The 27,683-nt window shown below is 44.3% G+C and overlaps 1 protein-coding gene across 13 annotated transcripts in view; it reads left to right on the top strand.

Moving 5' to 3' along the window:
* The window catches only part of APLP2 (amyloid beta precursor like protein 2), a 67,078-nt gene extending 48,817 nt beyond the window's left edge, over positions 1 to 18,261 (top strand). For 8 of the 13 annotated variants that reach the window (XM_053997110.1, XM_053997108.1, XM_053997111.1 and 5 more), the window contains 12 exons: positions 1,294 to 1,461; positions 3,390 to 3,505; positions 4,428 to 4,502; positions 5,664 to 5,822; positions 6,273 to 6,401; positions 10,161 to 10,260; positions 10,802 to 10,972; positions 11,547 to 11,582; positions 14,331 to 14,413; positions 15,247 to 15,321; positions 15,800 to 15,955; positions 16,707 to 18,261. In XM_053997110.1, the coding sequence (XP_053853085.1) occupies positions 1,294 to 1,461; positions 3,390 to 3,505; positions 4,428 to 4,502; positions 5,664 to 5,822; positions 6,273 to 6,401; positions 10,161 to 10,260; positions 10,802 to 10,972; positions 11,547 to 11,582; positions 14,331 to 14,413; positions 15,247 to 15,321; positions 15,800 to 15,955; positions 16,707 to 16,808 (1,370 nt within the window). In that variant the 3' untranslated portion in view covers positions 16,809 to 18,261. The remainder of the gene's footprint in view (positions 1 to 1,293; positions 1,462 to 3,389; positions 3,506 to 4,427; positions 4,503 to 5,663; positions 5,823 to 6,272; positions 6,402 to 10,160; positions 10,261 to 10,801; positions 10,973 to 11,546; positions 11,583 to 14,330; positions 14,414 to 15,246; positions 15,322 to 15,799; positions 15,956 to 16,706) is intronic. The other 5 variants (XM_053997102.1, XM_053997101.1, XM_053997104.1 and 2 more) reach the window with 5 other exon arrangements.
* Positions 18,262 to 27,683: the final 9,422 nt, after the last annotated feature.

Raw genomic sequence — 27,683 nt, 5'->3', positions numbered from 1 at the left:
AAATCTTAAAGGGACATTTGGGGTACACTGTAAATTTAAAATCTGGTGGTTTATACCAGCTTAAAATGAGGAAGCTGAAAGTGGTGGGCCTTACTCTGCAGATGTGCCATCTGGTCATTTAAGGGTGAGGAACATCCTTGGTGCTGCCTTTGCAAAACACTTCTCTTCCACAAAAGAAAGTCAGCCAGCACAACTGCCCCAACTTTATTATATGTTAAGCTAGACTTTCTGCAGTAGTCTAATCTACTGTGCCAGTGGCAGCTTTTGTTGAGTGGTAGGTGCCTCTGCAGAGGGCTCATGGTGTGATGCTTCAGCATTATGTGATGTCCTACACTTTGCATGTAGAAGTGTCTGCAGAGGAGGGAGGAGCAGAGAGGGAATGAAATTCAATTAGCTACAGATCACTGAATCATTGCCAGCAGTTCTTGCATCTTTTTGGTAAAATGCCAGCACGCTGCAGATAATTTTCCTTGCTGAAACAAGGCTTAGCTCATATGTGTAGAGGGCTGTTGCAGATCTGCAGGTTTTGTAAGAGGCTTGGAGGAATATGATCGGGGTGTTTGTTTTGGGGGTACACAGTCTTTTTTCCCTGAAGTACCATGAACAGTTGCTAATTTATACACTATATCTGCTCCCTTGCCTCAGAACAGCCCAGCTGCTATTGCTGGCTCACTATGAAGCATTCTACGTGCCATGGCTACATGGAGTTTTAATATTTGGTGCATAGATGTTTCAAACCTTAAAACCTCAGTGTCTGAGGCTGGCATGGAGATCAATCCCTTTGTTTAGCCTGCTTTTTCACTTACTCCTACACCTGCCCTGTAAGATGTGGAGTGTCGGTCCAGGCAGAGTGCAGTGAACTGGACATCTTTTGATGCATTAAGCAGCCCTAATTGATGGGCTTTTCATGCTGCTGGTTTTATAGAGTGGAGGGTCTCCCACTGGGGCAGCTGGGGCATAATGCTGTGGCATCAGCAGAACAGATTCCTGTTGTCCCAGCCCCTGACTTTTGGAGAAATCTCTCATGGATGAGAGCTCCATGTAGAGATAGGGTGAGCTGCGTGGTTATCTCCAGAGCACCATGTGCAGGCATCTCCCTGACTAGCTTGTGATGGATGCATTGGAATGTTAAACCTCCCCAAAACTGACAGAAGCCCTTGGGCTGGTGCAGCAGCAATTCTGAGGCTGGTGCCTCAGAGGAAGGAGTGAAGTAGAGCCACCTCTGCATCATGTAAATTGCTCGGCAAGGCCTGTGCTCCTCACCAGCTCATGTTCTCACCCATCTCCACACAGCTGTCTGCTCCCAGGAGGCCATGACAGGGCCCTGCCGGGCTGTGATGCCTCGTTGGTACTTCGATCCTAACAAGAGAAAATGCATTCGCTTTATATATGGAGGCTGCGGAGGCAACAGGAACAATTTTGAGTCAGAGGAGTATTGTATGGCTGTGTGTAAAAAGATGAGTAAGTCCTGCCTCCCACTGGCCTTTTGCAGCTGGCCACTGTCTGTCTGGTGTCTCCTCCTTCCCTTGGGCAATAGAGGACCCATCTGTAGTTTATTCCTTTGGTTCTGGTGTCTGTCCCTTTGCAGCAGTCTCCTCCTGTCTCCACTTCCCTAGGTCCATAGGGTGATTGTTCCTTGGGAAAGTGCCCCTCACCATACGCTGTCTGTGCTCCCTGGTGACTTGCAGCTCTTGCTGAGGGCTCAGCTGTCCTCTTCCAGATCTATAACAGGGACCAGAGCTTGTTTCTGACCTCTTGCCTAACTGGCTTTTTAATCAAAATATATGTAAGGAAGCCCTTACTTTCCCCAGTCGTGTTACCATGCATATGTTTAACAGGAGGTCCTGGAAAGCAGGCTACTGTTCTCCTGGTAGTAGGCATTTTCTTGCTATTTTAATTTTGGAATATATCAGACCAGTAGTATAGAATTCAGATTCCCATGTTCAGCTTGGTATTAAATACAAATACAAATCACAACTTAATCCCTGTGTTTTTGAGTGCTTAAGGTTTTTGGCACCAGTTTCAACTGGCTTTTTTGTCAGATGATAAAACTACCAAAAACATTTTAACCTCCTTATTAATCTTATTGTTGCACTCCAGCACTTCCACTTCAGCTACCATTAAAGCTTTTGAAAGGCTTTTTGTGTTATCTGGGGCTTGGCAGCCATAATCCTGTTTACAAAATGTGCTTCATGCAAGTGCTTTAGATTGGGCTGATCTAACTGAGGCGGTGGAAGAAAAGATGCAGATGTCAGGAGCTTTTTGTACAAAAGATTGTCCTGTTACAGAAGGATTTGTGGCTGGGAAGAGTTCTCTGTGTCCAAGCCTGGTTCAGAAATGCCAGGAGCAGGGTCAGAATATGGGATGGATATGGCATTGTCCCTTGCACACAACAGTAGTGCCTGTGTTGTATATTGTCATTATTTCTCCCTAGTTAGAGGGAAGGTTGGTGAGTGCAGTGCATGCTGAACTCTTACCCAAGTGTTCATGCTGAAGTGCCAGGTAATTTTTTTCTGAAGCATGCTGTCTTTAATGACATGTTGGAGGTTTTTCTACCCAAATAACTAATATGGATGACAGGTTGCCTTAACTGTCCCTTTGTGCCTTCCCTCAGACAAAGGGTAACAACAGAGTGCATCATGTTTGCCACAGATCTTTCAGTAAGGCTCTGGGATGTGTAGTTCCTAAAACCATAGCATAGGAGCACTTTCAACACTTCCTGAACTACAGAGCCCCTGATGTGGATTCTGCAGATGCTTGAAGTTTATCCGTTCTGAAACTTTGTTTTTCCCCTTGTCCAATTTGAATGTCTTGAAGTTACAAACCACCCAGTGTATTGGACAAGTCACTTTGTCACACTGAGTCTCCTTCTGTTGCTGTCTCGTCTAATATCATTGCCTGTAAGTCCTGCATGGTGCATCTGGTAGGGAAGGTAGATTTGAAGTATAAGATACTGGTTTTGTGTAGATTTATTGTCAAACTCCTTAATCATATTAATGATGTCTTGAGCCAGCTTGTCAGCAAACAGCTAATGCACAGAATGTCACTTAAACCATCCAAAGCCAATGTGGAAGGGAAGGGAGAAGTAGTTCTTTATCCTGTCATGCTAGGCACTGTGTTTCTGGAGCTGAGTGCTGTTCACCTCAGCATTGCGTAGGCCAAACAGTGCTGGGAGCTGTGGTTGTCACTGCCATTTGGGCTGATGGAGCTGATGTTGGACAGAAAATTGGCACCGTAAAGATGCCAAAAAGGACTCTGGAAGGTGGTAGTTCAGTAGGCTCAGCTTGCGAGACTATTAATTAGGCAGGCATGGAGATTCCTCTCCTTGCACTCTGCAATCCAGGATTGTGGGTTTCTGACTCTCTGCTTACCCTTCCCTCTTCATGCAGTGCCAACTGATGATGTGGATGTCTACTTTGAAACCCCTGCTGATGACAATGAGCATGCCCGCTTCCAGAAGGCCAAGGAGCAGCTGGAGGTCAGGCACCACAACCGCATGGACCGGGTGAGCATCAGCCTTCAGACTTTGTGTTGTGTGGTTTGTGTGTCAGGTTGCTGCCCCTGTTTTACTGGAAAAATTGTTGAAGTGACTTGCTTTCCAGTTTCCAGCCTTCTGTGTGTTTCTTTCAGTATGACCACACCATGGGAGTCAGATTTTTATTTCTCCAGTGTTGGGAGAGAGAAATTACATTAGACGCTGGGAAGAATTTTTTACTCAGTGTCACACTATGACATGAAATAACTCACACATGGATGTTAGATGCAAAAGAGGGAAGAAAAGAACCAAAAAGCAAACTTTATTTTCTGACTCCACTATATATAGAATACCAAAAGTGACAGTGGATTGGAGGGTGAAATTGCCACCTCTCCAACTACACTGGTCAAACCAACAGTCCATCAGTTCTCTCAATGCACAAAGAAGAATGCAAAACAATCATTATTTACATGAACAGTGTGAGAAAATTCAGTAGAAATATGTAAACATCAGAAGGCATAAGAAACTTTTAGAAGAACTTTAAAACTCTCAAAAGTACAGGGCGACAACTCAGAGGATGCTGAAGCCCTGGCACAGGTTGCCTGGAGAGGTTGTGGATTCCCCATACCTGGAAGTGTTTAAGGCCAGGCTGGACAGGTTGGAGCCATCTGGTCTAGTAGAGGGTGTCCCTGCCCATGGCGGAGGTTGGAACAAGATGAGGCTTCCAGCTCATCTTGGATGTCCCTTCCAGCCTAAAACCTTCTGGGATTCTGTGAAGCTTGGCTTGTTACTCAGAGGGATTAAGTGCTAGGCTTAAACCCCACAACAGCTATTTTGTGCCTTCAAAACCCAACCAGGCTATGCTAGGATCTGCCTGTGAAGGCAAATCAGCTCATAAAGATAAGATGTAAATTTGTACCTTGTTCATGTGTTCTGTCCTTTTCCTGTCCAGGTGAAAAAAGAGTGGGAGGAAGCAGAACACCAGGCTGTTAATCTCCCCAAGGCAGAAAGGCAGACTCTGATCCAGGTAAGAGTAGAAGAACCTAAAGGGGAAAGTTACTGAGAGAGATGGCAATATTCAGAGCTAAAAGACAACTGAGATGCAAGAACAGCCTTCCTGCTCTGTCAGCAGCTGCCTTTTAGAGGAAGTTTGATTCAATTGTTTGCTTTGTTCTTAAAACTGGAGATGATCTGATACTATGCCAGGTCCTTTCCTACACACACTAGTAGAAAGTGATCTCGCTCCTCAAGCATAGCAACAGTGGAGCCAAATTGTAATTTCAGACCTTTGGCCTGTTTTGCACTAACACTGACCTCAGAGCCTGGTTCAGAGTCAGCTCTGGATCTCTTGGCACACATTTCCTGCTCGACCAGACTTAGTGAAAACAGCTTAGACAGCAGATAAAGCTGATTTGCTGCCAAAATACTAATCTTGTGCCGTATGAGGAGAGTTCAGTAGGACTGTGAAGTTAATGAGAGATTGCAGTGTGGGATCGTTAGGGGAAGGCTCTTCTGGCAGTGACAACTCTGAATTTCTCTCAAACCAATATGCAACAAAGTGATTGACTCCAGCTTTTAAGCCCACTTTGGATTTTTTCCTGGACACAGTTTTCTCTCTGCATTTTTTAATATAAGTTACTGTTTGGAACTATGTGCAAATGCAAAAGTTAGTCATTATCTCTGTTGAAACATAACACTTAGTGGACTATTCTGGTTGGTTTGGAAATGAGGGTTATGACCTTTCTAAAAGAATACAGAGAGATTTGATCTGAAGGCGTGCTGATGGAAAATTTGCTATGCAATACCTTTGTAAACTTCTGCAAATTCAAATTAAGGGATCCAGGCTGATGGGGTCAATCCTGTTCTCATATTGCAGGACTGAAAGAAAGAATTAATATTGTGTCAGTTCTTGAGCATGGCCTGGATCTCCCATCCCTGGCATGGTGTTTATATGCAAGGTCCTTTTCACTCTTCAGACCTTTGAAATGGCTTGTGAAGGAAGCTTGGAAGGCAGTTCATCACTACTGAATTTGCAGAAATGAAATCTGCATCAGCATTTTTCCATGCCTTTCTCTCCTAACTGTAAATGGGTTGGATATGGAGTTTTACAGTCTTTATTAGTTCTGAGGAGTTTCAGATGGTGTTGATCGCACAGTGCATTTCACACAGATTATTTTATTTGTTCTAGCACTTCCAGGCCATGGTGAAATCTCTGGAGAAAGAAGCAGCGAGTGAGAAGCAGCAGCTGGTGGAGACTCACTTGGCTCGTGTGGAAGCCATGCTGAACGATCGCCGTCGCATCGCCCTGGAGAACTACCTGGCTGCCCTGCAGGCTGACCCACCACGTGTGAGTTTCTTCCCAGCACATTTTTCCAGTAGGATAGCATTGGGTATGATGGCAGATGGGAATGTCTTGGTGAGAAGATTGCCTGTGACTTGGAGAAACTGGGAATTGGTTCCTAGGAAAGCTTCTTCATTGTGGAAGTTGGTGTTGCAGACTTAGCAGTGGGTCTGTAATTGACTCCCATTCCTTCTTGCCTGGGGAAAAAAAATTCTGCTTTGTTTGGTGTCCATAAGGCACAGTTCATAAAATGTGGTGTTCTGAGTCATACAGACTTAAAATTTAAGTGTTCTGAATCAAACAGACTTAATTAAAAAAAAAAAAAAAATCTAGGGTGTGAGTGCAGGTGATAGATCTATCCAGCACCAAAGTAGGCTCACACCTGAAGTGCTGTTTTCAGCTGTGGGTTTGGGTTGACACCAGTGTTTTGACCTCTTCCCTGCTCCTGTCCTGCAGCCCCACCGCATCCTGCAGGCCCTGAAGCGCTACGTCCGTGCCGAGAACAAGGACAGGCTGCACACCATCCGCCACTACCAGCACGTCCTGGCAGTGGATCCGGAGAAGGCTGCGCAGATGAAATCCCAGGTATGAAGGGGTTTCTGTCAAGGCAGCCATTGTTGCCCAGCCCTGGGGCTGTCGGAGGCTCTGGAAGCTGTATGTTGCTGGGTACTACAGCAACTTCATCCTTGTGGAGCTCTCGCTCTCTCCTGTGCTTACTTCCTGTCACCAGACATGCTCGCTGTGTGGTTTTCCTTGGTGTCCGACTCAGTGTTAAAAATTAAAGTTCTGTTTTATACATTGTTGGTCACAGTGACAATTGAGGGGTTCAGACCTAGGTCAGTATCAGTTCTATGTTTCCTTCTATCAAGAACCCCTGATATTTATTTTCTGGGGACTTGGTTTTCTTGAACAGGCTTTCTCACTTCTTCCAAGTGTCTACCTGTTTCCTTCCTTAGGCTTGGTCTTCATAGTGCCTGTGTTTGGTGTTTGTGGGAATTCTCTCATGCCTCTGCAGCGTTATTGCCTGATTTCCAAAGCATAAATCGTAACCCTTTCCAAGTACTTGATCAGTGTTGTTAGCTCTATCAGAAAGTCTGGTTTTGATAGGTCTATGTTCTACAGTTTATAAGAGAAAATCCATTAGTTACGGAAGCGATTCTTGGTGTGGACTGCTAACAGCTTCCTCCGGACCCAAAAGAACCAATCAGCTGCCTAGTTTTGAATATTGACACCCTGTTAAACCACTTAAGAAAACTAAACACGCCTCTGTGAAACCACACTTAAAAACAAATCATAGAAAAAACACTCTTCCTTCTGCTTTTGAACAGGTAACTGGACACTGGCCAGGCTCGCTCCGCAGCGCAGCCTGGCCAGCTCAGCCTGTGACTCGGCTGAGATTCTGCCATGTTGAGTTCCAGCCACGGCTGATGGGCCAGGCCGGCTCCGTTTGGCGTTGGCCAGAGCAAAGCTGGGCCCTGCTCCGGCCGTGAGCCGCCGAGCTGTTCTGCTGGCACTGCAGAAAATCACGGGGTTGAGGGCAGAGGCGGCCCTGCAGCCCCGCACAGAAAGCATCCCGTGGCTGGAACTGACCGCGGCAGGGGCCAGAAAACAGAGCGGCCGCTGCCCGGCAGAGATCACATGGTCATCCGCAGGCCTGGACGAGATAGTAACTCTTTTTAGTGCACAGATGAAACTTGCAGACATCAATCCTCTCTTGAGTGAGAGAAAAGGAAAGGGTGAAGACACGTAAAGGAAGCAACATGGAGACACCAAGGTCAGTGAAGAAAGGGTCAAATCCCGGATGGGAGGAGAATGAGGAGATGCCTTAGTCTTGGGCTGAAATTCTCTTGTAAGGCTATGGTGAAGATATAATTGATACATCAGACTTTTTTTTCCCCCTGTAACTCATGGACTGCATTGGAGGATCTAGGTAGCATTCTAACCACGACTATGAGCAGAGGCACCTGTGTTGACACAAGCAGATGTTGAAGTAGCTGTGATCCAATGAGAAGCTTGAACAGAGAGAAATGAGAGAGATGAAAAACCTTGCCCCAGGGATGGAAGAAGAAAACCTCTGTTCCCAGGGAGAAGAGAACTTTTGTTTCTAGAACAGCTCATCCTCAAAATTGCACCCCAATAAGCTGAAATGACCCATGGTGGTAGTTGTGGGAAAACTACCAAAATGTGGGAGGGACTTCACGATTGCAGATTTCTGGGAAGGTGCTATTAGTGAAAATTAAAACCACAAGAGAACTGTTTCTTGTGGAAAAGTCACCATGGCATGGCAGGAGAGACTCCTCTCCCTAAGTAGACTAAAGAAAGATTATTTTAAAGTGGTAAACTGACTGAAATTATCAAATTTATCTCTTTACATTGTCAGTGGAAAAAGAAAGAAAAGTTGGGGGGCAGAGAAGTGTTCTGAAGGTTTATTCTGATTTTTTATTATTTTTTCTTTTAATTCTGTTAATAAAGTTTAAAGAAAACTTCTGAGCCTGCTTTGCTCTCCTCCTAGTCCTTATTGTCAAAGCAGAAAGTAAGTCTAGTGGGTTTGCTGGTGTTTGACCAGCACTAGGCCCTCTACACCATTACACTGTATTTGTGAACAGTCAGAAAAACATTTTCCTTCTGCTGGATAGTGTATGTGAATGTGTTACTTAAAACCTGGCTTTTGTATTTGTATGAGTACTTGGCAGATACTCTGGAAGTCTTTGGAATTATGCTGATACTTGTTTTCACTTGTTTTAAAATAGCGAAAGATGTGTTGGAAAGCTGATTCAAAATTGAGATCAAGAATGGTCTGTTAACACTGAAAGATCTGTTTGGAAGGATGTGCCCTTTCTTAGGTTCAGAGAGAACTCACTGTCCTTTTGCAGCTTTAGGAATGTTTTCCTAGTCCCAGTTTGTGGCTATTGTGCTGCTTTGGAGTGTCTTTGATTTCTGCAATGCACAAAAGGTAAGCAAGAAGAAGAAAGAATGGAGAGCTGCAGGGAGACAGTGCAGTGGAACACATCTAGTGCTACCAAGAGGAAGAAATAGGCACTGAGGAAAAAATGCATTAAAAACTGTATAACCAGGAGGTGGAAATATCCTGGGTTAAGGGTAGGACAGGGTCTGGAGCCTGTTGCTGTCACTCCTGGTGAGGGGCAGAGTGGTGTCAGTGATTCTCCAGAAGCAAACCTCACACTGGGAGGTGGCAGATTCCATGGGTTCTGCCTTGTTTTTGGGTGTCTCCTGGTCTCCCACTGCCTGTGGGATTCTTGTTAAGCTGCACATCCCCAGAAGGAATGGTGGCAACTGTGGTGGTTATGATGATGCTTGGCTCTCCATGTGGAATTTGTGGTCACGTTTCCAGAGGCATGTCAAGCACAGCCCAGGCCAGCGCTTTGTTCTGCTGCTGCCACAGCCTAGGAGAGAGTGTGAGAATTGTGTTCTTAAGCTAAACCTAAACAGTTCTTAATTCATTCTGAAGGCTGCAGTGTCAACAGATTGACATGTGAGGGATGTGGGTGGTACAGTTCAATTTCCATTCCCTTTACTTTTCACATGCGCTTTTAAGCTCCTCAGTCGATTTCTTGGATTGACAAGCTGCCACATGCAAAATTAAATTGTTTTCAACCTTGCTCTTACAGGTCAGGCATGCATCAGACTGTGAAATAGGTCTATCTGACTCTTTAGCTTTTTACAATGTTTGGCCATCTATATAAATGTTTTCCTTGCTCTCCTTGATCCCTGATTATGCAGCACCCTCTTCAGGTCAGGCCTGACTTCACTGCTGGATTTAATGTACTTAGGAGGAGTGATTTGAGCTTGCTAAGAGTTTGAATGTATTTCTCAAAGGAAGGGAGAACACTGCTGCCAATGAGTGGGTGTAGGACAAATGTAATGCCACAGTTGGTTTGAAAGGCACCTTTGTTCTGAAACCAGAGCTGATAAAATATCCTGATTGCTCCTTTTGCCTATACCTTTTCTAGCAGTCAGGAATGATAATCCATTTAATAAAGCTGCTACCGGAGATTAATTATGACTGTGTTGGGCATATGGGAAATACCAGCTTTGATGGCATTTTAGTGTTTGCAATGGAGAGCTGATTACAGTGAGAGTCAGCTGAATCCTCTCTTACTCCCAACATTTTCCAAACTCCTGAGAGCATCATCTACAAGATGGCCAGTTCCAGTGAAGTGTGAGAGCATCTGTCAGAGAATTGGACTGGATGGATCTGTGTCCCCTATTGCCTGCCATGGCAGATCCACCAGTAATAGATATTTTATTGAGCAAGGAAAGAACTGGTACTGTGAAGTGACTGACAGTTTTTGCTTACTCCAACACACTCTTTTACATCTGCAGGTGATGACACATCTTCATGTGATTGAGGAACGGATGAATCAAAGCTTGTCTCTGCTCTACAAGGTGCCCTATGTGGCTGAAGAAATCCAGGATGAGATTGGTGAGTGTGTATGCCAGCCCCTACGCTGCTGTGTTAAGACTCCCAAGTTTTTATATCCAATGAGCTCCCAAAAGATTGCTCTCTCCTTTGAGGGGGTGGACAACAAGCGCTTGGGCTTGGGCTCAAGGAAGATACTGTCTGGATGTTACAAAACAGCCAGACAGAATAGCTTCTTCCAAGAATTTTCACTGTCCGTTTAAAATAAAGTCAACAATGTTCAGAATAGCAAAGCTGTCTCTCTTAAGGGAGATGAAAAAGATCCATAAATAAACCCCAGATGCTTTCTCCCCTTATAGGTTAGTCTCATCTTGCCAAAACCTCATGCCACATCAAACAAACCTCTTGGCCCTTATTTGAATGCATTTCTAACCAACGCCTTTACTGAGAATTCCAGATGAAATACGCAAGATAAAATAACCTGGCAGCCCTGAGAGCAGTGTTCTCCTGCAGTCTTGCCTCAGCCTGGTTCAAACCATCTGGCCCTCTCTGTCTCTGCCAGGTTTCATGCAGTCTGTGTAATAATTCCTTTTATTCCTTTCAGATGAGCTGCTTCAGGAGCAGCGTGCAGACATGGATCAGTTCACATCCTCCATTTCTGAGTCTCAGGTGGATGTCAGAGTGAGCTCTGAGGAGAGTGAAGAAATTCCCTTGGATGGCAAACCTTTCCACCCGTTCCAGGTGAAAACCTTCCCAGCCTTGCCTGAAAATGAAGGTATGTGGAGCTGAACACTGGGTTCACTGGTGATTTTCCTTAGACAGTAGGCTAGCTGGAACAGATAAAGTTCCATCCCTTTGGGTGATGTAGAGTAAAGCAGTCACCCTGACAGGATCCCTCACTCACTGGAGAATCACTGCTGTGAGTAATGTCTGCTGATCTGTTCTAATGATTTTCTGATTCTTCTCTTTGCAAAATTGTCCTCTCTTTTCATTTTGCAGCAAATGTTAAGTTTTTACAGTGCATCTTGACTCTGGAATTAATTTTCAGTCTTTAACAAAAACATTCTTATGTAATGTTAAATCTTTGTGCTGTGACCTGTTGAAGGGCTGAAGGAATTCCCTTTTTTTTTTTTAAATATGTATATCTATTTTTTTGTATCATTGGATGTTGACAGCTGGTGTGTGTGTGTGTATTTATTTTAAAAACGCTTGAACAGAGTCCTGAGCCTAAAGCTGTAGACTAAAAGCTGTTCCCAGGGTCTGAGTCAGAAATCATGCACCAGCCTTTTTTTCTTTCTCTCTTAATCTCCTTTCTCTGCTATTTTTGTTCTTGTTTTCCCTCCTGCTAGATCCTCAGCCGGATTTGTACCATCCAATGAAAAAAGGTTGGTTCTAAGCTGCTCCCTCACAGTGCTTTTAATCGCTCTCCTACCTACTCAGTGTGTCTGATAGCTTCATTTTAGTTTCATACTCACCTTGACTTTCATTTCCCTGCTTTCACTTAGATCAGTCATGTTCAGTTTTGCTTGTTTAGGCCTAGTGTTAAAGAAGCCAGCAAGTCTGAGCATCCAATTGTGTATGTGTGTGTTCCTCCCTGATGGGCTCACAAGGGTCTCTGAGTGCCTGGAGTGGCTCTTAGCCCTTGGGGAAGGTGGCCTTAGCCATTGTCTGCAGTGGTGCTTTGCATCTCTCCATTTGTGACACTTCTCAGATTAAACCCTGCTGTGCTGGTGGGGAATAGTCCAGAGGCTCTTCTGCCTCCTGTGGAACCTGTCCTTGATGCCCCATGACACCACTAAACAAGAAATGGGTGTTCTTCAGGACACAGGCTGTTTCCAATCTAAATGTCCTTATGGAGTGCAGCTAGTATGGGACAGATAAATCAGGAGATTCCTCCTCCATGTTTCTGCTTTCCTCAGCATCACCTTCCCACACGTAGCATCTCTCCATACCAAGCAAAGTGTGTGTGGTTTTCCATTTCTCCCTTAACTCAGGATTAATTCTGCAGTAGCTCAGTACCTGGCTAAAAAGCAGTTTTAAGAGCATCATAGAAATATTAGACTTAAATAATGTCTCTTAGTGATACGGAATCGGGGAAAGATCAGTAGAAAAAGGAGGCTCTTGCAGTAGTGCTGCATGAGCTGTGTGTGGAGTAAACCCAGTGTTTTAATCTGCATTTGATTCCAAATATATTGTGTAGATCTCAAAGGAGAGCAAAAGATTTTTCTAATAACCATTTAATGTGATCACACATGGTTTTGTAACACAGTGAAGGCCAAATAGCTTGAAACTACTCTCATTATCCACATTTCTCTGCAAATGTAAGTCACCTTCATCCCTGGTGTGGAACAGTGTACAGTGTGCTGACTGCTCTGGCAAGAATTGGGATAGACTTTAGTTTGATATTTTATTTATTAAATTTTTGGACAACTGTTATGTCACCTTGCGGGTGATAAATTTGTGCTAGTTCTCCCTGTCTGTGTAAATACAAGAGTCTCTGATGACCTGGGGACAGCAATTGTCCTATACGTGTTCCTCCTCTCCCTTCCCTTTTCATTGAATTGCTCAAGGGCTTTGAGGGAGTATTGGGTTGGTGGGGTAGGGGGGGATTTTGTGCAGGTGTGTGTTTTTGGGTTTTTTTCCCTGTGAGGTATATAATATAAACTGTGCCTTTGAGCTACATAGGACCGGGTCTGTTACTTGGTACTGCACACTGAGACAAATAGCAGAGCTCAGTGCAGCAGCTGAACTCTCAGCCCTGGAGACTGGGTTGGCTCCTGAGACTGGAATAAAGCAACCATAGGCCAGAAGTTGATACAGTAGTTCTGTACAAGCTATTTGTGGCTGGTTTCTCCTGAAAATCCCAATCATTGACTTCCATAATAACATAACCTGCTTTGACAGTGGAGAGAAGTCAGACTGGGAGTCTTGGCCGTGCTTGGAATCTGATTACTGCCTCCGAAGGAAAACGTGATGCACTAAAACCTGAGATGCTTCATAGTGAAATGTTATTTCTGTGGCGTTTTCAGGCAATACAAATTTGTCACTGTAAAAACTTGCCTTGAAGCCAAGTAGCTTGTCCTTGTCCTTGTTGTTGATGATTGGCAACATCAAAGAAAATGCTGCCAATTCCAGCAGCAGTTGACGTCTCTTGAGCACCTTGCAAGTTCAGCAGTTTAAGCAGAGTGGGGGGGGTTTGCAGTCACCAACAAAGCCTGAAGTGCTATAGTAGAATTTCCCTCTGTTACTGGAAAGATCGACTGCAGGTTTGAGGCTTCACTGTCCTGCTTTTGCACAAGTGCATCACAGGTCATTACATTGTTCCCACCGCCAGTAGAACACTGGTGTTCTTTTAACATGCCATGTTATGTCAGGGCAGTTTGCATCAGACTCTCTTACTGATCTGATCGATTTATAAATGCTTTGGATCAAAACAGTTTATACAGAGCCTTCTGTTAAATTGATACTCTTCTCTTGAGCCAGTGCTGGTTCCAGCCAGGAAATGGGGTAGTAATGTTCTGGTACAAAGGCTGGTGTGGTTCTTTGCTTCTCCCTTGTCCCGGGATTTATTGTTTCTAGGCTTGTGCCAGGCATGGAACAGCAGCTCATTACAGAGCCATGCTGGGTGACCTTGGAATTCTCATTCCCATTCCCGAGGAACTTGCTGATGTGCCTGATTCCAGCAGAATGGGCAATGCTGAAAGCATTCCCTGTTTGCTGGCTCTTGGCAGACAAATGTGTGTCCACTCCTATCCAGGGTCCCAGAGGGGTGTTGGTGACCTGGGGTGACACCTGCAGCCATTACTGCACTCACTATGTGTTATGCTTTGTCTGGGGCCATCTAACAGAAGCACTTAACTGCAGTTTGTCTGAATTGACACCTCAACCTGATTTTGGTGATGAGTCCTGTCTGCTTCTCTCATTGCCACCTCATTTCCCCTCATTAACAGCCCTCCTAATCACTTGTCACTGTAGCTTGTGAGCTGCCATCTGACACAGCAGCATGAGGACAAGTTAATACTCGGCGGTCTGTGCAGTTAAACACACGATCCATGGCAGCTCTACACAGAGTAGGTAGACCCTTCCATAATGTTCCTAAGGGCTGATGGGCTCTCCTTGCTCTTTTGGTGCAGGTTCTGGCATGACTGAGCTGGACGGGCTGATTGGTGCTGAAGAAAAAGTGATTAACAGCAAGAACAAGGTGGATGAAAATGTGGTGAGCTCTCCACCTTTATTTTGTGAAGCTAAACTTGCTGTGGACACTTAATTAATATCAGTGGCTTGTTTCCATGTCTCATTCCAGCTCACAGAATGTCAGTGTGTTCATTATCCATATGGTGTGGGGGAGTCAGTTTGATGACTATTGTAGGCTCTTAATACTGATTAGCATCAGAAGGGTGGGAGGGGAAGCAAAGGAGCTTCAGATCTTTGGCAGTCTGATGCTGAGAACTCTCTGATTTAGGAATGCTTTTCCCAAGCAGAGTCCCTTTGATGTCCCTTTATTTTCACTAGGTAGCTCACTTGTCTGAACACACTGAATGCTGGTGTGTTCCGTTCTGCCTGTGTTCCCACTTTTTTTTTTTCATGGCAAGGGAGGCCTCACCTTCCTCTGAAGGTGAGCAACCCAGCAGAGTTGTCTCTATCCACAGTGTTAAGAATTCTCTGGGTTCTAGTGACAGCCACTTTGCCTCAGTTCCATGGGTTTAAAAAATTAAAAAGTCAGCTTTTGAATTTCCTTTCAATACTGTTTTAAAGCCACAGGTTAAATCTGACATAACACAAATACTGGGTCCAAAGTTAGCACTTTTTTTTTTTTTTGTTGGGGGGGGGGCGTGGGGGGCTTTATTTTGAGATAGTCTGGAGGTAACTAGCTGGAATACTATCTCTGGTGGCTGTATAAGAGTTGGAGAACATTCCATGTTGAGAGTAGAGGGGAGATGGTAAGTGGTTTTGAGCCTTTGCTAGTGTTCATTAAAGGTCTCCTGTCTGTCTTCCTTCTCCTTGTTTTGTGTGGATCCTTCCATAAAACACTTTTGTGGCCGTTTTTAGGTAATTGATGAAACCCTTGATGTGAAGGAGATGATTTTCAACGCAGAGCGTGTTGGAGGGCTGGTGGATGAGCCGGTACGTTATTGGCTGCTGAATCCAGGGACTGGCAAATTCCTAATGCTGGATTTTGATGACCGTTTTTACTGAATTCAGGGTTTGGTGCCTGGATGCCTGGGGGCTTATGCGGAGTGAAACACAGTAGAGCCATTCTGCATAAAATGTAAACAGTGAACACACATTAGATATTAACTTGACTCCTACTGCAAAAGTGTTTTGTGGGATAGAGAAGGGATGTGGGCCAGTGTCTGTCCAGGGCTACTAAGTGGGGAAAAATTTTTGCATTGGTTATCCTTTTGATGGAATATTTAGAGGTGAAATGTTTAGGGGTGGAATACTTAAGGATGATATATATACACTGTCTAGTGTATAGTCACTCGTATCTCGATACCACAGACGGTCAAAGACCTTACTAGTGGCCATGGTTGAGGTTTGTGTTCAGCAGTGCATCTCCCTTATTGCTCTTCCTCAACCTGCTCTGTTTTCTTCCCTCCAGGATAATGACAACTCCCTCCGTGATGACTTTGGCTTCAGTAGCAGTGCCCTTATTGGGCTGTTGGTGATTGCTGTTGCCATAGCTACTGTTATAGTCATCAGCTTGGTGATGCTGAGGAAGAGGCAGTATGGGACCATCAGCCATGGAATTGTGGAGGTGAGAAACAGCTCCATAACTGAGGATGAAAATAGTGTTGAATCACATGTGTGTGGGGGTAGAGAATGGCAGGAGCTGCCAGGCCATGAAGAGTTTCTGCTTCTGGCTGGGTAGGAATTAACTCTGTCCCTGCTGACACCATCATTGCTTGTTCCTCAGTGTGCAGGTGCCAGTCCCAGATGTGCTGTGCTGGCACATGCCACTCCAGAGTTGCATTTGCTTATCACTAGGATTCACTTAGGCTTCCCTGGCTGGCTCAGGGTAGGATTTAGCAGTAAATGAGCTTTTCAGGCAATATCCTAAGCAGGGCAGTCAGTCAGTCCATAGCAATTTTTCCTCCTGGCTAATTGACAATTAAGAATCTTTGTGATTGATGAAATGCTGAAGAGCAGCTCCTTCTTCCTTGCACATTTCTATGACAACTTAATGGAACCCAGAGAAAGCCACTTTTCCCTTTGCCCCACCTGTGCAGGAGATCATAACAGCCTCTTCAATGAGAGAAGTGGGTCCCTGATTTACAGTGTTGGCTGAGCAGTGACAGATTTGTGAGAACATCCTCACAGGGGATTGGGTGGGCAGGAGGCATCAGCTCCTGAACAAGCAATTCTATCAAAATTACCTTTTGCAGTTTACCTTTTTGTCCATTTACTGCTCACCATGGTATTCATTCAGTGTTTGTCTGTTGCCTCTTGTTCTGTGGAATCAATCCTGGAAGTGTCTCCTTGACCAATATCATGTGTTTTTGTCAAAGGTTGACCCGATGCTCACCCCTGAGGAGCGGCATCTGAGCAAGATGCAAAACCATGGCTACGAGAATCCCACTTACAAATACCTGGAGCAGATGCAGATATAAAAGAGATGAAGATGGAGTAGCCCCGATGGGAAAAGGTGCGGGGTGGAGGGCCAAAGTGGTCCAGTGTTTTGGATCAACTACTGACCAACAGTTCAAGAGGACTTCATCTTACATTCAGAACTCCTGGATCATTAAGACTATAATTACTACTGTAGAGTTGCAATTTCCATTCTTTAAAATGGGTGAAGAAATTATAATATAACAATATGATATATAAATCTCCTTAAATGGGAAAAATGGATCTATTGCAGATATTTGACTGAGATGTAGTTTTCTTTTTTTTTTAATAATCTGAAAAATACCAGTTCTGTTGTACTGTTGTCTGATACAAGCTCTATATATATAAAATGGGAAATGTTGATTTTTATTTCTGATAGACCACCTGTATATTGAGGGTCATTTGTACCAGTCCATCTTCAAAAAAGGAGACAGTTGTGGCTCTTTGGTCATTTTGGCTTTTGTATATAAAGCATTATTCTTTTTTCCTTTTTTTTTTTTTTTTTTTTTTTTTTTTAAGTGAATTTCACTGGGAGTTGCAAAGAGATTAATTTAGGGATAGGAGCTATTACAGCATAAGCAAGGAAGCAGTTAGGAATGGTATCTAACAAAATTCCTTATAATGAGACAAAAAAAGAAAAAGAGAAAAAAAAAGGAAAAAAAATCCCATTTTCATAATGCCAGTGGTGTGCACTCTGCTGCTTAGCAGCTTGGGCTCTAGGAATCAAGACTCCCTGGAGGCAAGGAGTTAAAAGGCTTCTAGTATCTCTGTTTATAGTTATTCTAGTAGAATGTTAGAACATGGTTTGTGCATACTTGGGTCTGCACATTCCCCTTCGAGATTCAGTTCTGCTCTAGAGTTGGAAGTTCTGGTATTGAATTGAAATCCTCTGTTCTCAGCCAGTTTCCTTCAGTACTCACCTGGCATTAACAGCCCTCTCTTGCTACTACTTTCTAATTTCCCCAGCTCTTCTGGCTTACCAACATGGTAACTACTTAAGAGCTGCAGGTTTTTGAGCCTTTGCATCTCCCTGGGTGATGTGGGGCCAGAAATGACAAATCACTGCAATAACTGGGACCTTGGGAGCTGACAAACACAGAGAGGTCTCTAAGCTGAGGAGGGAAGAGACTGACTGACATCTTGGGAAAGGGATGCTGCCTGCTTTAAGGGAAATAGGATGCATAGGCCCCGAGAAGACCAAAAGGGGCATTGTTCCACTCCACCATCATCATGTCTTTGTAATGCTTGTATAGTTGGTGTTAATGCTCACGGCTTTTTTAAATCTGGGGGTTCTGGTAACCTGTGGTGTATTTTTTCTATTTTTCCTGTGACTTTATTTTTTCTTCCCCTTTCCGTGTTTCTTCCCACTATGCACAGATTTACCTGCAAACTCCTTAGTGTGGTCTGTGGGGAATGTACAAAGTTTAAACACATCAATAAACACTTTAACTTCCAGACTGCTTCTTTATTCATGGGCTCGCTCTAATTCCCCCTCCTCCCACCATGTCCTGCCAAACTCACAAATCCTTTCCCTGATGGTGAGAAAGACTGTACAGGTATTGATGTATAACCATGCCTGGAGTCTTTTGTGGTATTTCTAGATCCTGATGACCTTTGTGGAGAGGAGGAGGCAGGATGCTAAACCAATGTCTGGATCCTGAGCAGCGTTAAAGCAGCTGCTGGAGTGCAAGTCAGGGAGAGCTGGGGCTGGGGCTGCCTCTGGCTGCTTGTGGAAGATCCTGCAGATGGTTTTCCTCATTCCCAGGATGCAGGTGGCTGCTGGAACAGCCTATGGGAGCAAGCAGAGCCAAGGCTCTTTGCAGTGACAAGCTGTTCTGTCCCTGGCCTTCCACCTGCACTTCCTTGAGAGCCACAGGGACCCTGTGCTGGCTGTGTGCTCAAAGCCTGTGACATCCACAGGCCTTAGGAATGGGGCTGGGCAGAGGGGCGGCAGGAAATCTTAGAATTCCTAGATGCAGGGGCATGGAAAAAGACCTCACAGTGACACAGTTTCTGTGGTTGCTTCTAGTGGATGGCCAGATCTGAAATAATTAATCATAGAGCCCAGGGCAGGAATCACCTAATTAATGTTAGCGCTCACTGTATCGCTGCTGCTCCTGTTTTATGAGGAGAAATAACTGTTAGTTTTAGGTGTTCTGGAAGAGAGACTTAAACCAAACAGCCTGTAAAGCTCAAAGCTATTTCTGGTCCCATGTGTCAGGATTCCTCTCTATTCTCCTTTGAGGTGTGACCTCAAGCACATATTCCTACTCTCTCATCTCAGTGAAGTGTCTTAAGAGTCATTGTCACTTGAATGTCATTTTAAAGGTCAATAGACAGAATTAATTTTCTTCTATATTGATCTGTGCAGTTCTCAATAGGTCTGGAGGAAGAGAGGGAGAGGAGGAAACAAGGTTTAGCAATTTGGAACAGGAAGCACTTGAGTGTCCTGTTTCTCATTAAACATGGGCTCCTTGGTTCCACTGGAACCTCCATATTCTGGCTAAATTATTCAGACTACGAGGAAAGAGCAGATGCTGTCCTAGAAAATGCCGTCTGTTGGCTTGTCACAACTACTTGGGAAAGAGTTTTGATTTTAAACTAAATTTAAATGATGCCAAAGCATATCTGCAGCCCAATGCCATTCTTGAACTGCACCCTCAGGTAGGGTGACCTGCAAGTGAAACAAATTATAGAGGCTGCAGACTGAACTCCAGAATTGAATTTGGGTATCAGATTTTTCCTTTGATAAATTCTATTAGTCCTGCAAAATAAATGCATCAGGCTGGAATCAAAGTCGATTAGTTCCATATTTTGGCACAGACTGCCAAGCACTTGGGATCGATTCTTTAGGATGGATTTTGACCACAGCTTCTGAAAAGTCATGCTGAAACTTAGCTGCTTGAAGATGGATGCTAAGGCATGTCCCAAGTGTCCCTGATATCAGCTGTGCAAGCAGAGGGGCTGATCCCAGCAAAGATGCAATGAGGTAGTTTGGGAAAATATCAGCAGTTTCATGGCAATAAGATGCTTAAAATAAAATGATTCAGAGCACAGTGGAGCAGTTGGTTGGGGGAAGACTTGCAGCATGTAGAGAGCTGTATTTCAACAGAAAAACTGATTTTAAAGGAAAAGTGCTTCAAGAGGAGTAGCCTAGCTCTCTGGTGAGGAAACAGGTTGTTTGAGAAGGGTCTTCGGGAATGCTGAGCAGAGGAAGTGTTGGGTCAGTTTGTCTCCCTTCTGAAGCTGTTTGTAGCCCTCTTGCAAGGGCAGAGTGATGAATGTCAGTGCATCAGGACTGTGATGTGCATAGGAACAAGTGGTTGGAACGTGGGTGGATTGATTTTACCAGCCTTACTTGTCTCTGATGTGCAGAGCAACACATATGAAGCGTGGTTTTGATCATTCAGCCCTGGCCCATAGAAGAGATTAAAGGTGTCCATGATGAGCTCAAGCAGGTGGTGATACAGTGCCTGGAGTCTTTCTCCATCAAAAAGTGACATTCACCTGATGGAACACATAAACTCTCCTAATCCTTTGACCTGGGGTGTTTCAGGTAGATGTTTGAGAGCTGCAAGTCTCAAGGTGAGGTGTCCTTTTGATCCAGCCTCAGTGGTGCTTAAAGTTGATGCCACCACACAGGAATTTGAGTGGTCTCCAGAGCAGGTGCAACTGAGTCAGTGGCATCAGTGCCTTTGTTGTGGTGAAAAAGACTGCCAGATATGCACAGCAAGGGGCAACAGTGATGAGCCAGAAAAAGACAGTTTTTATAGGACATAGTAGAGTAAGGTAGGGAAAGCAAGGGTGAGTGAGCTGCTCCTGCTTTCAGGTCTCAGTGGGACCACATGCAGACCACCTGGCTGTGATCCTTAGCAACACGGTGGGATGGAAGTCTCAGGGAACAGGAAAGCAGCAGGCTCAAAAGCTTTCAAAAGTTTCTCCAGTGCAGGAGTCAGAGCATCCTTAACCTTCTGGGTGCCTCTCCATAAATTCACATTTTGATCCCAGCAGGCACTGGTAGCTTTGCTGCAAGGGCGGGGAGAAGATTCTGCTGAGCACTGCACCTGACAGAGATGAAGGTTTAATTCCTGTATATGTGGTTCTGCAGGAGCAAGTGGGTTAAACACAGCAGCATTTTGCTGTATTTACCAGTGACGTGTGTGGAGACTGCTTTGTAGCAGAAGCACTTAACCCTGGGCTTTCTGTGTGTGCTGCCAGGATGGGTTAATGAAAAATTTTATTTCCAGCAGCACTAGGTTCCTTAGAGCAATTTGAGAAGAGGCTGTGGGCTGAACAAGCTGGTTGTTTAATACCATCAGTCTCTGGATGGCATCAGGGAGGTTCAGAGTCTGAACAGACTCTGGTGTTTGGAGTGTGGGGCTGAAGGTGGTGGGAGGGGCTGGGCCTGAGAGAAGTGGTCCCATCTCCCCAAAACCTTGCCATGATGTGTGTCAGTGGGAGGAAGTTGTTCTGGTTTGAAAACAAAACCAGTGAGAGACTCCAAGTCAGAAATACAATTTATTAGGAAAAGTAAAAAGAAAACAAAACACATGCAATAATACAAAAGAAAAAACACTGACAGAGTCAAAATACAACCTGACACCCCTTTTTGGTCAGGGTGTTGGTAGCTGTCTAAATTGGAATGGCTGCAGTCCTCCTGGAAATCCAGAGGAAAAGCCTGAATCTGGGGTCCCAAAAACCCAGATTATATCCAGTTAGGAATGCTTGGCTCCTCCCTCTGGGTGGAGCATCTCACAACGGGATGCTGTAACTTCTATCAGTCATGCAATGACATTCAATAGCCCATTATCAGCAGATGTCTCCCTGGAGGGAGAATTGGTTGTGAAAGACATAAGGAAACCTGCCCACCTAACAGAAGACAACTGCCATACAGATAGCAAATGGAATACATCTTGCCTTTCAATCTGGGACAGAGGTAAAGACCCTTAAGGGGATGAGGTGATGGGATGGAGTCTGTGGAACTTAATACCTGAATTGCTGTGTCTGACTGAAACAGCTTGGGGATATCCCAGTTTTCTGAATGATTCCTCATCCTCCCATGTTAGAGCTTCGTGGAGCGCTGGGGCCCACAGCCTGGCTGTGCTCTAGGAAGGTAGGAGCCGTAGCCAAAGTTCTGTTTCCATACCTTAGATATCCCGGTATGATCCCTGAATGTGAGAGCAGAAAGAGCAAAGGGAGTCAGTTTACCTGCGAATGATCCTCCTGACATCTTCAACATCCTTGCAGTCTCCACAGCAACATCCGTCCTCTGGACCTGGGCTGGAGGTCACTCTGGAGGCAGGAACTTCTCAGGAGCATCTCACCTGTTCCATGTGAGAGCAGGGATCTCCTTCCTCCTCCTCACCTGCTCCCTGGGAACATTCCCTGGCAGGGAGAACATCAATTCCCTCCTCTGAGTCCCTGCCTGCACCACACCAGGGGCTTTTCTCTGCCTGACTCTGCAGCAAGAAGTGAAATACCTAAGACTTTGAATGTGTTCACTCTTGGCTTTGAACTTTCTGCTCATCCCATGTGTGTGTGGCTGTGAAGAATCTCTCCCTGTAAAATATATTCCTCTGATGTTGAAAAGGCTGAGGGTGCTTCTGTTCTGGTACTCCAGACAGTGTCAGTGAGGGGTAAGGGAGATGCAGATGGTTGACTGGGATTTAATATCCCTTCTGGATTATATCATAGCAGCTGTTTGGTGTATCCTCCTGCAAGGTCTCTGAGAGGAAGGGCTCTGTCTATGGCAAGCTCTAAAAGAGGGAAACTCTGGTCTCTTGGATGGATACATAAATAAATCCAGGGTGGATTTATTTTTTTAGTTGAAAGCACAGGCACTTCAGAGAAAACACCTGCAGGGAGAAAGTGGTGTGAAGGCTTCTGAGCAGAAGGATTGGCTCCCTCAGCTGCTCCCTGGGTGGCTGCTAGAATGGGGACTTGGCAGAGAGCTGCCATCCCAGAGCTGGGCTTGGTGCTTCCAGGGTGTGTTTGTGAACATCTGGCAGAGGGCCTGTTCTTAGAGCAATCTTACACAGGTCTTACAGACTGGGCTTTTGGTGTTGCTGCCTGGGTTTGCAGGGAGTATGTGTGAAAGGGAGGGGATGGGCTGTTCTGTGTGCTGACCAGGGCCTCTGCTTCCTGGTGGGGAGAACAGAGTGGGGCTGGTTCTCCCAGGGCTGGCACTGTCTCACCAAATGCAGAGTGAGGAATAATTGTTTTCTCAGTGTGGTGGTCCAGCAGGGAATAGTCCTGCAGCTGGTGCAGGCTCATGAAGAAATGAAGGCTGGAAGGAACTTCTGGAGGGCATCTTCACTGAACTCCCAGCTTGGGTCAGAGCAGGTCTCTGGGTGCTCAAATATAATGCTGCTTTTTTCAGCAGCAGCTCTCCTGCCCGTATCCATGGGGTTTGGGGCAGGAAAAACTATGTGATTATCTGAGGTCAGGGAAGTCTTAAGGGGGATCTTTACATTGAGAGCAGGCCACAAAGAAATATCATCCTTTTTTCCTCCTCTGAGCAAACTTATTTGTGTGCAGCCCTTTTTCTAGGGCTCAGCCCTTGCTGTGCCACCTTTTGGTGTCACTTTTTTGGATGCAACAGGATCACCTGTTTTAGATTTTGTGTTATCCTGTGAAGATGCAATTATGGACATGAGTTTTCAGCAGGCACAAGGAAGGAAACACTCCTTATGGCCATGTGAGTATTTGGATACTGGAAAAGAAATAAACTGCAGGTAAAGTAATGATCCAGCCATTCTTTGCTGGGATGGATTCCCAGTGGCTTGAGATATTTTTAGAGCTGAATTTTGGGTTTACTCCTGGCTGGTGACACAAGTAAACGACTGGAGCTCACTCCAGGTACTGAGAATCAAGAACTAAACTGGGTGTATCCCAAGGCTTGGTCATAGATCCAGCCTTCAGCTATTCCAGTTACTTCATTAATAATCCTTTTTGTACAGATTATGTGTTTAGTTCCTTTCTCTGCTCGTAGTTCTGGGAATCTTGTCTATATTGCCTTTTGCTAATTGCTTTCTCCTTGCTCCTTTGATACCAAAACCAGCTTTTTGGGTTGAACTTGAAGCATCCTTTGCTTTTCAGGATGATGCATCAAGAACTACAAGCCACAGATGAGAAAAGTCCTTGTAATATAATTCCAGGCCTATTTGCTCAAGTTTATTTTTAAAAAAGCAGAGAACACTTCACTTTCCAATGGCCCAGTCTGTGCTCTGAATCACACTCTGGGTTTAGGTGGTGCATTTATTCCTGTGCTGTCAGTTTATATTTTTTGAAGACACTGGGTATTTGAGGATGTTCAAGTGTTCTTTACTACATATATGTATATATATAAACTATTTACAGCCTGGGATGTGTCCATCCACCACAACACTTTACTGGTATATTTGGAATATCTTGCTGAAAAAAGGAGCTTCAGCATGGAAATAATGGTGATTTTTCTGATTAAGTGTTGCAGCCCGAATTGCTGCTAATAAAGTTCAGGGTAAGGAAGCAAAAAGGGCCTTTGCATAATATTCACAGATGTTTAATTCAGCTGCCTGGTAAGATATTCAGAGTCCCAGGCACCCTCATGGGGAGTCTCCAGCTTTCTCTGTGCCCAGAGGCTGGGGCTGGACAGTGGCATGGGGGCAGTACAAAGACAAGGCCCATGGGGGAAGAGGGAGGGAGTGGCTCAGAGACATAGGAACAGGGGAAGGAGCCAGTGGGGTCTAACAGCTTTTTGAGGGAAGCTTCTTGCGTCTCCCTTGTGACCCCTCCCAGGGTCTCTGCAATTAAGGACTTAGAATTTGGCTCATTTGAAAGAATTTTTGATATCCCATGGTTTTGGATGCCTAATAAGCCAGAGGAGCACACTTCCAGGTAGTTGGTGTGTTACTTCTTTTCCTGGGCGGGGCTTTCTATTTTTTTTTAATGTATAAACTCTAGAGGAGTGGGGGAGTTGTGATTTTCATTTTTACAATAGAAAACATCAGGGCAGAATCTATCTCAGTGGTTTGGATTTTGGCTGGGGTGGAACAAGTCGGGGGGGAACCTGGTGGTGTTTGAATTTTTTCTTTAATATTTAAATATATTTTCATTATAAAAATAAAAAGTAGAAGTGAATATAAAAATAACTGAAAATAAAAGCAAAAATAAAAAGGTGAAAATTAAAGTAAATAACAATAAGTGAAAACAAATGTATGCAAAGCTTAAAACAAAAATTAAAAGTAAAGCAAAAGTTACTTTATTTTTACTGTTATTTTAAAAAATTATTTTAAGGGTGTTGCATTTTGCTTGAACAAAGATCCCATGTACTTGGTCTAAATAATCTTTAATTGTGAAGCTTCTCCTCTTCCAATTAAACACAAAACACAGAACAAATGTTCTCTACCCAAAGAAGAACAGGAATTTCTTTGTCCACAAAACAGCTTTACAGTCATGTTTACACATCCAGTGCTGTCTGAGAGACTCCAGCTCTGCTGTTAAAGCTGGTCTAAAATCTCAGTCAAGTAATCCATGTGCTCAAGTGATAATTAATCAATTGGTTAATTAAACTCTACAGCTCTGCCTCCAGGAATTAAGCTGGGAACTGCATATCCAGCATATCCATTCTTATTTTGCCATTTAAATCCAAATTTTACTTGGAATCTGCTACAGAACATCAGGAAACTTAAACTTTACACAGATGTACACAGTAACTTAGTTTTCCTTCAGTCAATAATTAAAACCAGCAGCTGAGCATCTTCCATTCTTTATTGGATCCCTAGGAAAGACAAGGATTTTGGGCCAACTCCTCTTTTCTGTTCCCACCTTCCAAAGGCTTCTGTAACAAAAATGTTTGATACAACATTAGGTTAAAGCAGAACTACAGCACAATACAAAAACTATTTAAACCTACAAAACTCTCTCTTTTAAACCCCAAACCCCCTCTTTTAACCCCCAAACCTCCTCTTTTAAACCCAACTAAAACTCTTTTTAAAGCCAAACAAACTCAAACTCCTGGCCCTGTGTAGAACATTACACAATCTAAAACAAAGACTTTGAATTTCAGGATAAATAAATGTGAAACTGATATAGTTTAAGAATAAAAATTTCTCTGTGACACTGCTGGGGCCCAAGGTATAGTTAAGATCCAGCCCTCACAGGAGCTGTACCACAGCTTGGCCAGGTAGAATTTTTATTCTGATAAATTGCAGAATTAGGTAGGTTTTGTCCATTGTGCCACTAGAGTCTCCCAGTGAGGAAGAAACAAAGGAGGAAACAAGAGCTGCACCATGTTCATCAGATGCCAGCAGCCCAGAGGGGAAAAAAAGAACCACCTAAACACAGCAAGAAAGGACATTTTTTCCACCTTTTCATGGCAGTGGCAGCACTCAGCAGGTGATGGAGCAATTGATGGAGCACTGGTAACACATTGTAGGGAAACACATCAGGTCAGCAGAACAGATGAATCACAAATATGCTGCAAATCAAATAAAAATTATGTTATTTGATCAATTCAAATAGCCTCTCTACTACACTCACACATCAGTGCGAGAACTACATTCTTTATTTTCCAGCAGCATAACCCTGAGAAACAAGGGCCAGTTGAACTAACCAGTATAGGAAGGTGAAAAAGAGGCAACTGTTGTTCTTTCAGAATCCCAGCATCAGCTCTGGAGAGCAGCTTTTCTGGGTTTTGCTGCACTATTGATGGCTTCAGCTAGGCTTCCAAGTAGTGCTGGCAGCTCATGGTTCAAATCCATGGTAACTCATCTTTGAATCCAGGTAACTCATGCCCCCACCACAATATCACCATATGTGGGTATCTCTACCCAGCACACACAATCAAACCAGAGGAAAGTATTGGATAATGATACTAAGCATTAGAAAAAAACCTTTCTTTATCTTTACATACAACTTTAAACTGAGGCAAGAAGGCAGAGAGAAGCCTGGCTGCTGTTGCAGCTGGAGACTCCAAAGAAGAGCTCAGGTTTGCTGAGGTGTCCTGAGGACAAAAGGTTCACCAGATTTAAATAGTTGCACCAAAGGTGTTTCCACATTGCTTTCTGGAAATCAGTAGGATGTGTAATAACCATCTCACCAGATTCCACTGTGCTGGAAAGGATGCTCCTAAGTGAATTCAAAACACCTCACAGAACCAGCAGAAATGGGGCACAATAAGGCATCCTACCACCAGCCTCAGTACTCAAACAATGTATGAACCTTCCCATAGCCTGCAGGGAAAATAAAAATTATTAAGGTTAATAAACAGGGCAGTTTTTTTTGGTGAAACACGTTGGCACACCTGGATTTTTAAATTCTATTTCCTGCCACAAAACACAGTCACTGGTATCTATTTTCAAAGCAGTGCTGGGAAAAGAAACACCTCCCAGGAATTCATAGACATGTCAGGACAGAGGTGAGGGATGTGAGCACTACGAGACTCCACTACAAGGGGAAAACTGCATATTTTTCAATAAGGCCACTCTAACTCTTAAGATTCATTATATTTGAGCATCTCATTATACACACGCATTCATCAAACTGTTTGCTGGTCTGAAGTTTCATGAAGTACAGTGGAAACATATTAACAATTAACAATGGGTTTATCCCCCCTGTTACATTGTGTAACTCTTGCTGGAACCCAGAGCATCCTTGAAGCAGGACCAGCCTCCTCTCCACCTAACACTTCATGATTACCACCCAGGCAAATTCAGGAACCTTCAGCCTCCCAAGAAAACTACTCCAGCCAGAGCTGGAAAACTTCCCCCTCCTGGGCACCACTCCTCCAGTTCTATTCCCTTCTCTGGACAATCTCCAGCACCACAATGTCCTCCTTGTAGGGAGGGACCCAAACATGAGCACACTATTTGAGATGCAGTCTCACCACAACCTTGGAT

This window comes from Vidua macroura, chromosome 22, assembly GCF_024509145.1.
Source record: "Vidua macroura isolate BioBank_ID:100142 chromosome 22, ASM2450914v1, whole genome shotgun sequence".
Classification (NCBI taxonomy): Eukaryota; Metazoa; Chordata; class Aves; order Passeriformes; family Viduidae; genus Vidua; species Vidua macroura.
Note: the sequence above shows the minus strand (reverse complement) of the source record. Positions and strands in the feature narration are given on the sequence as shown.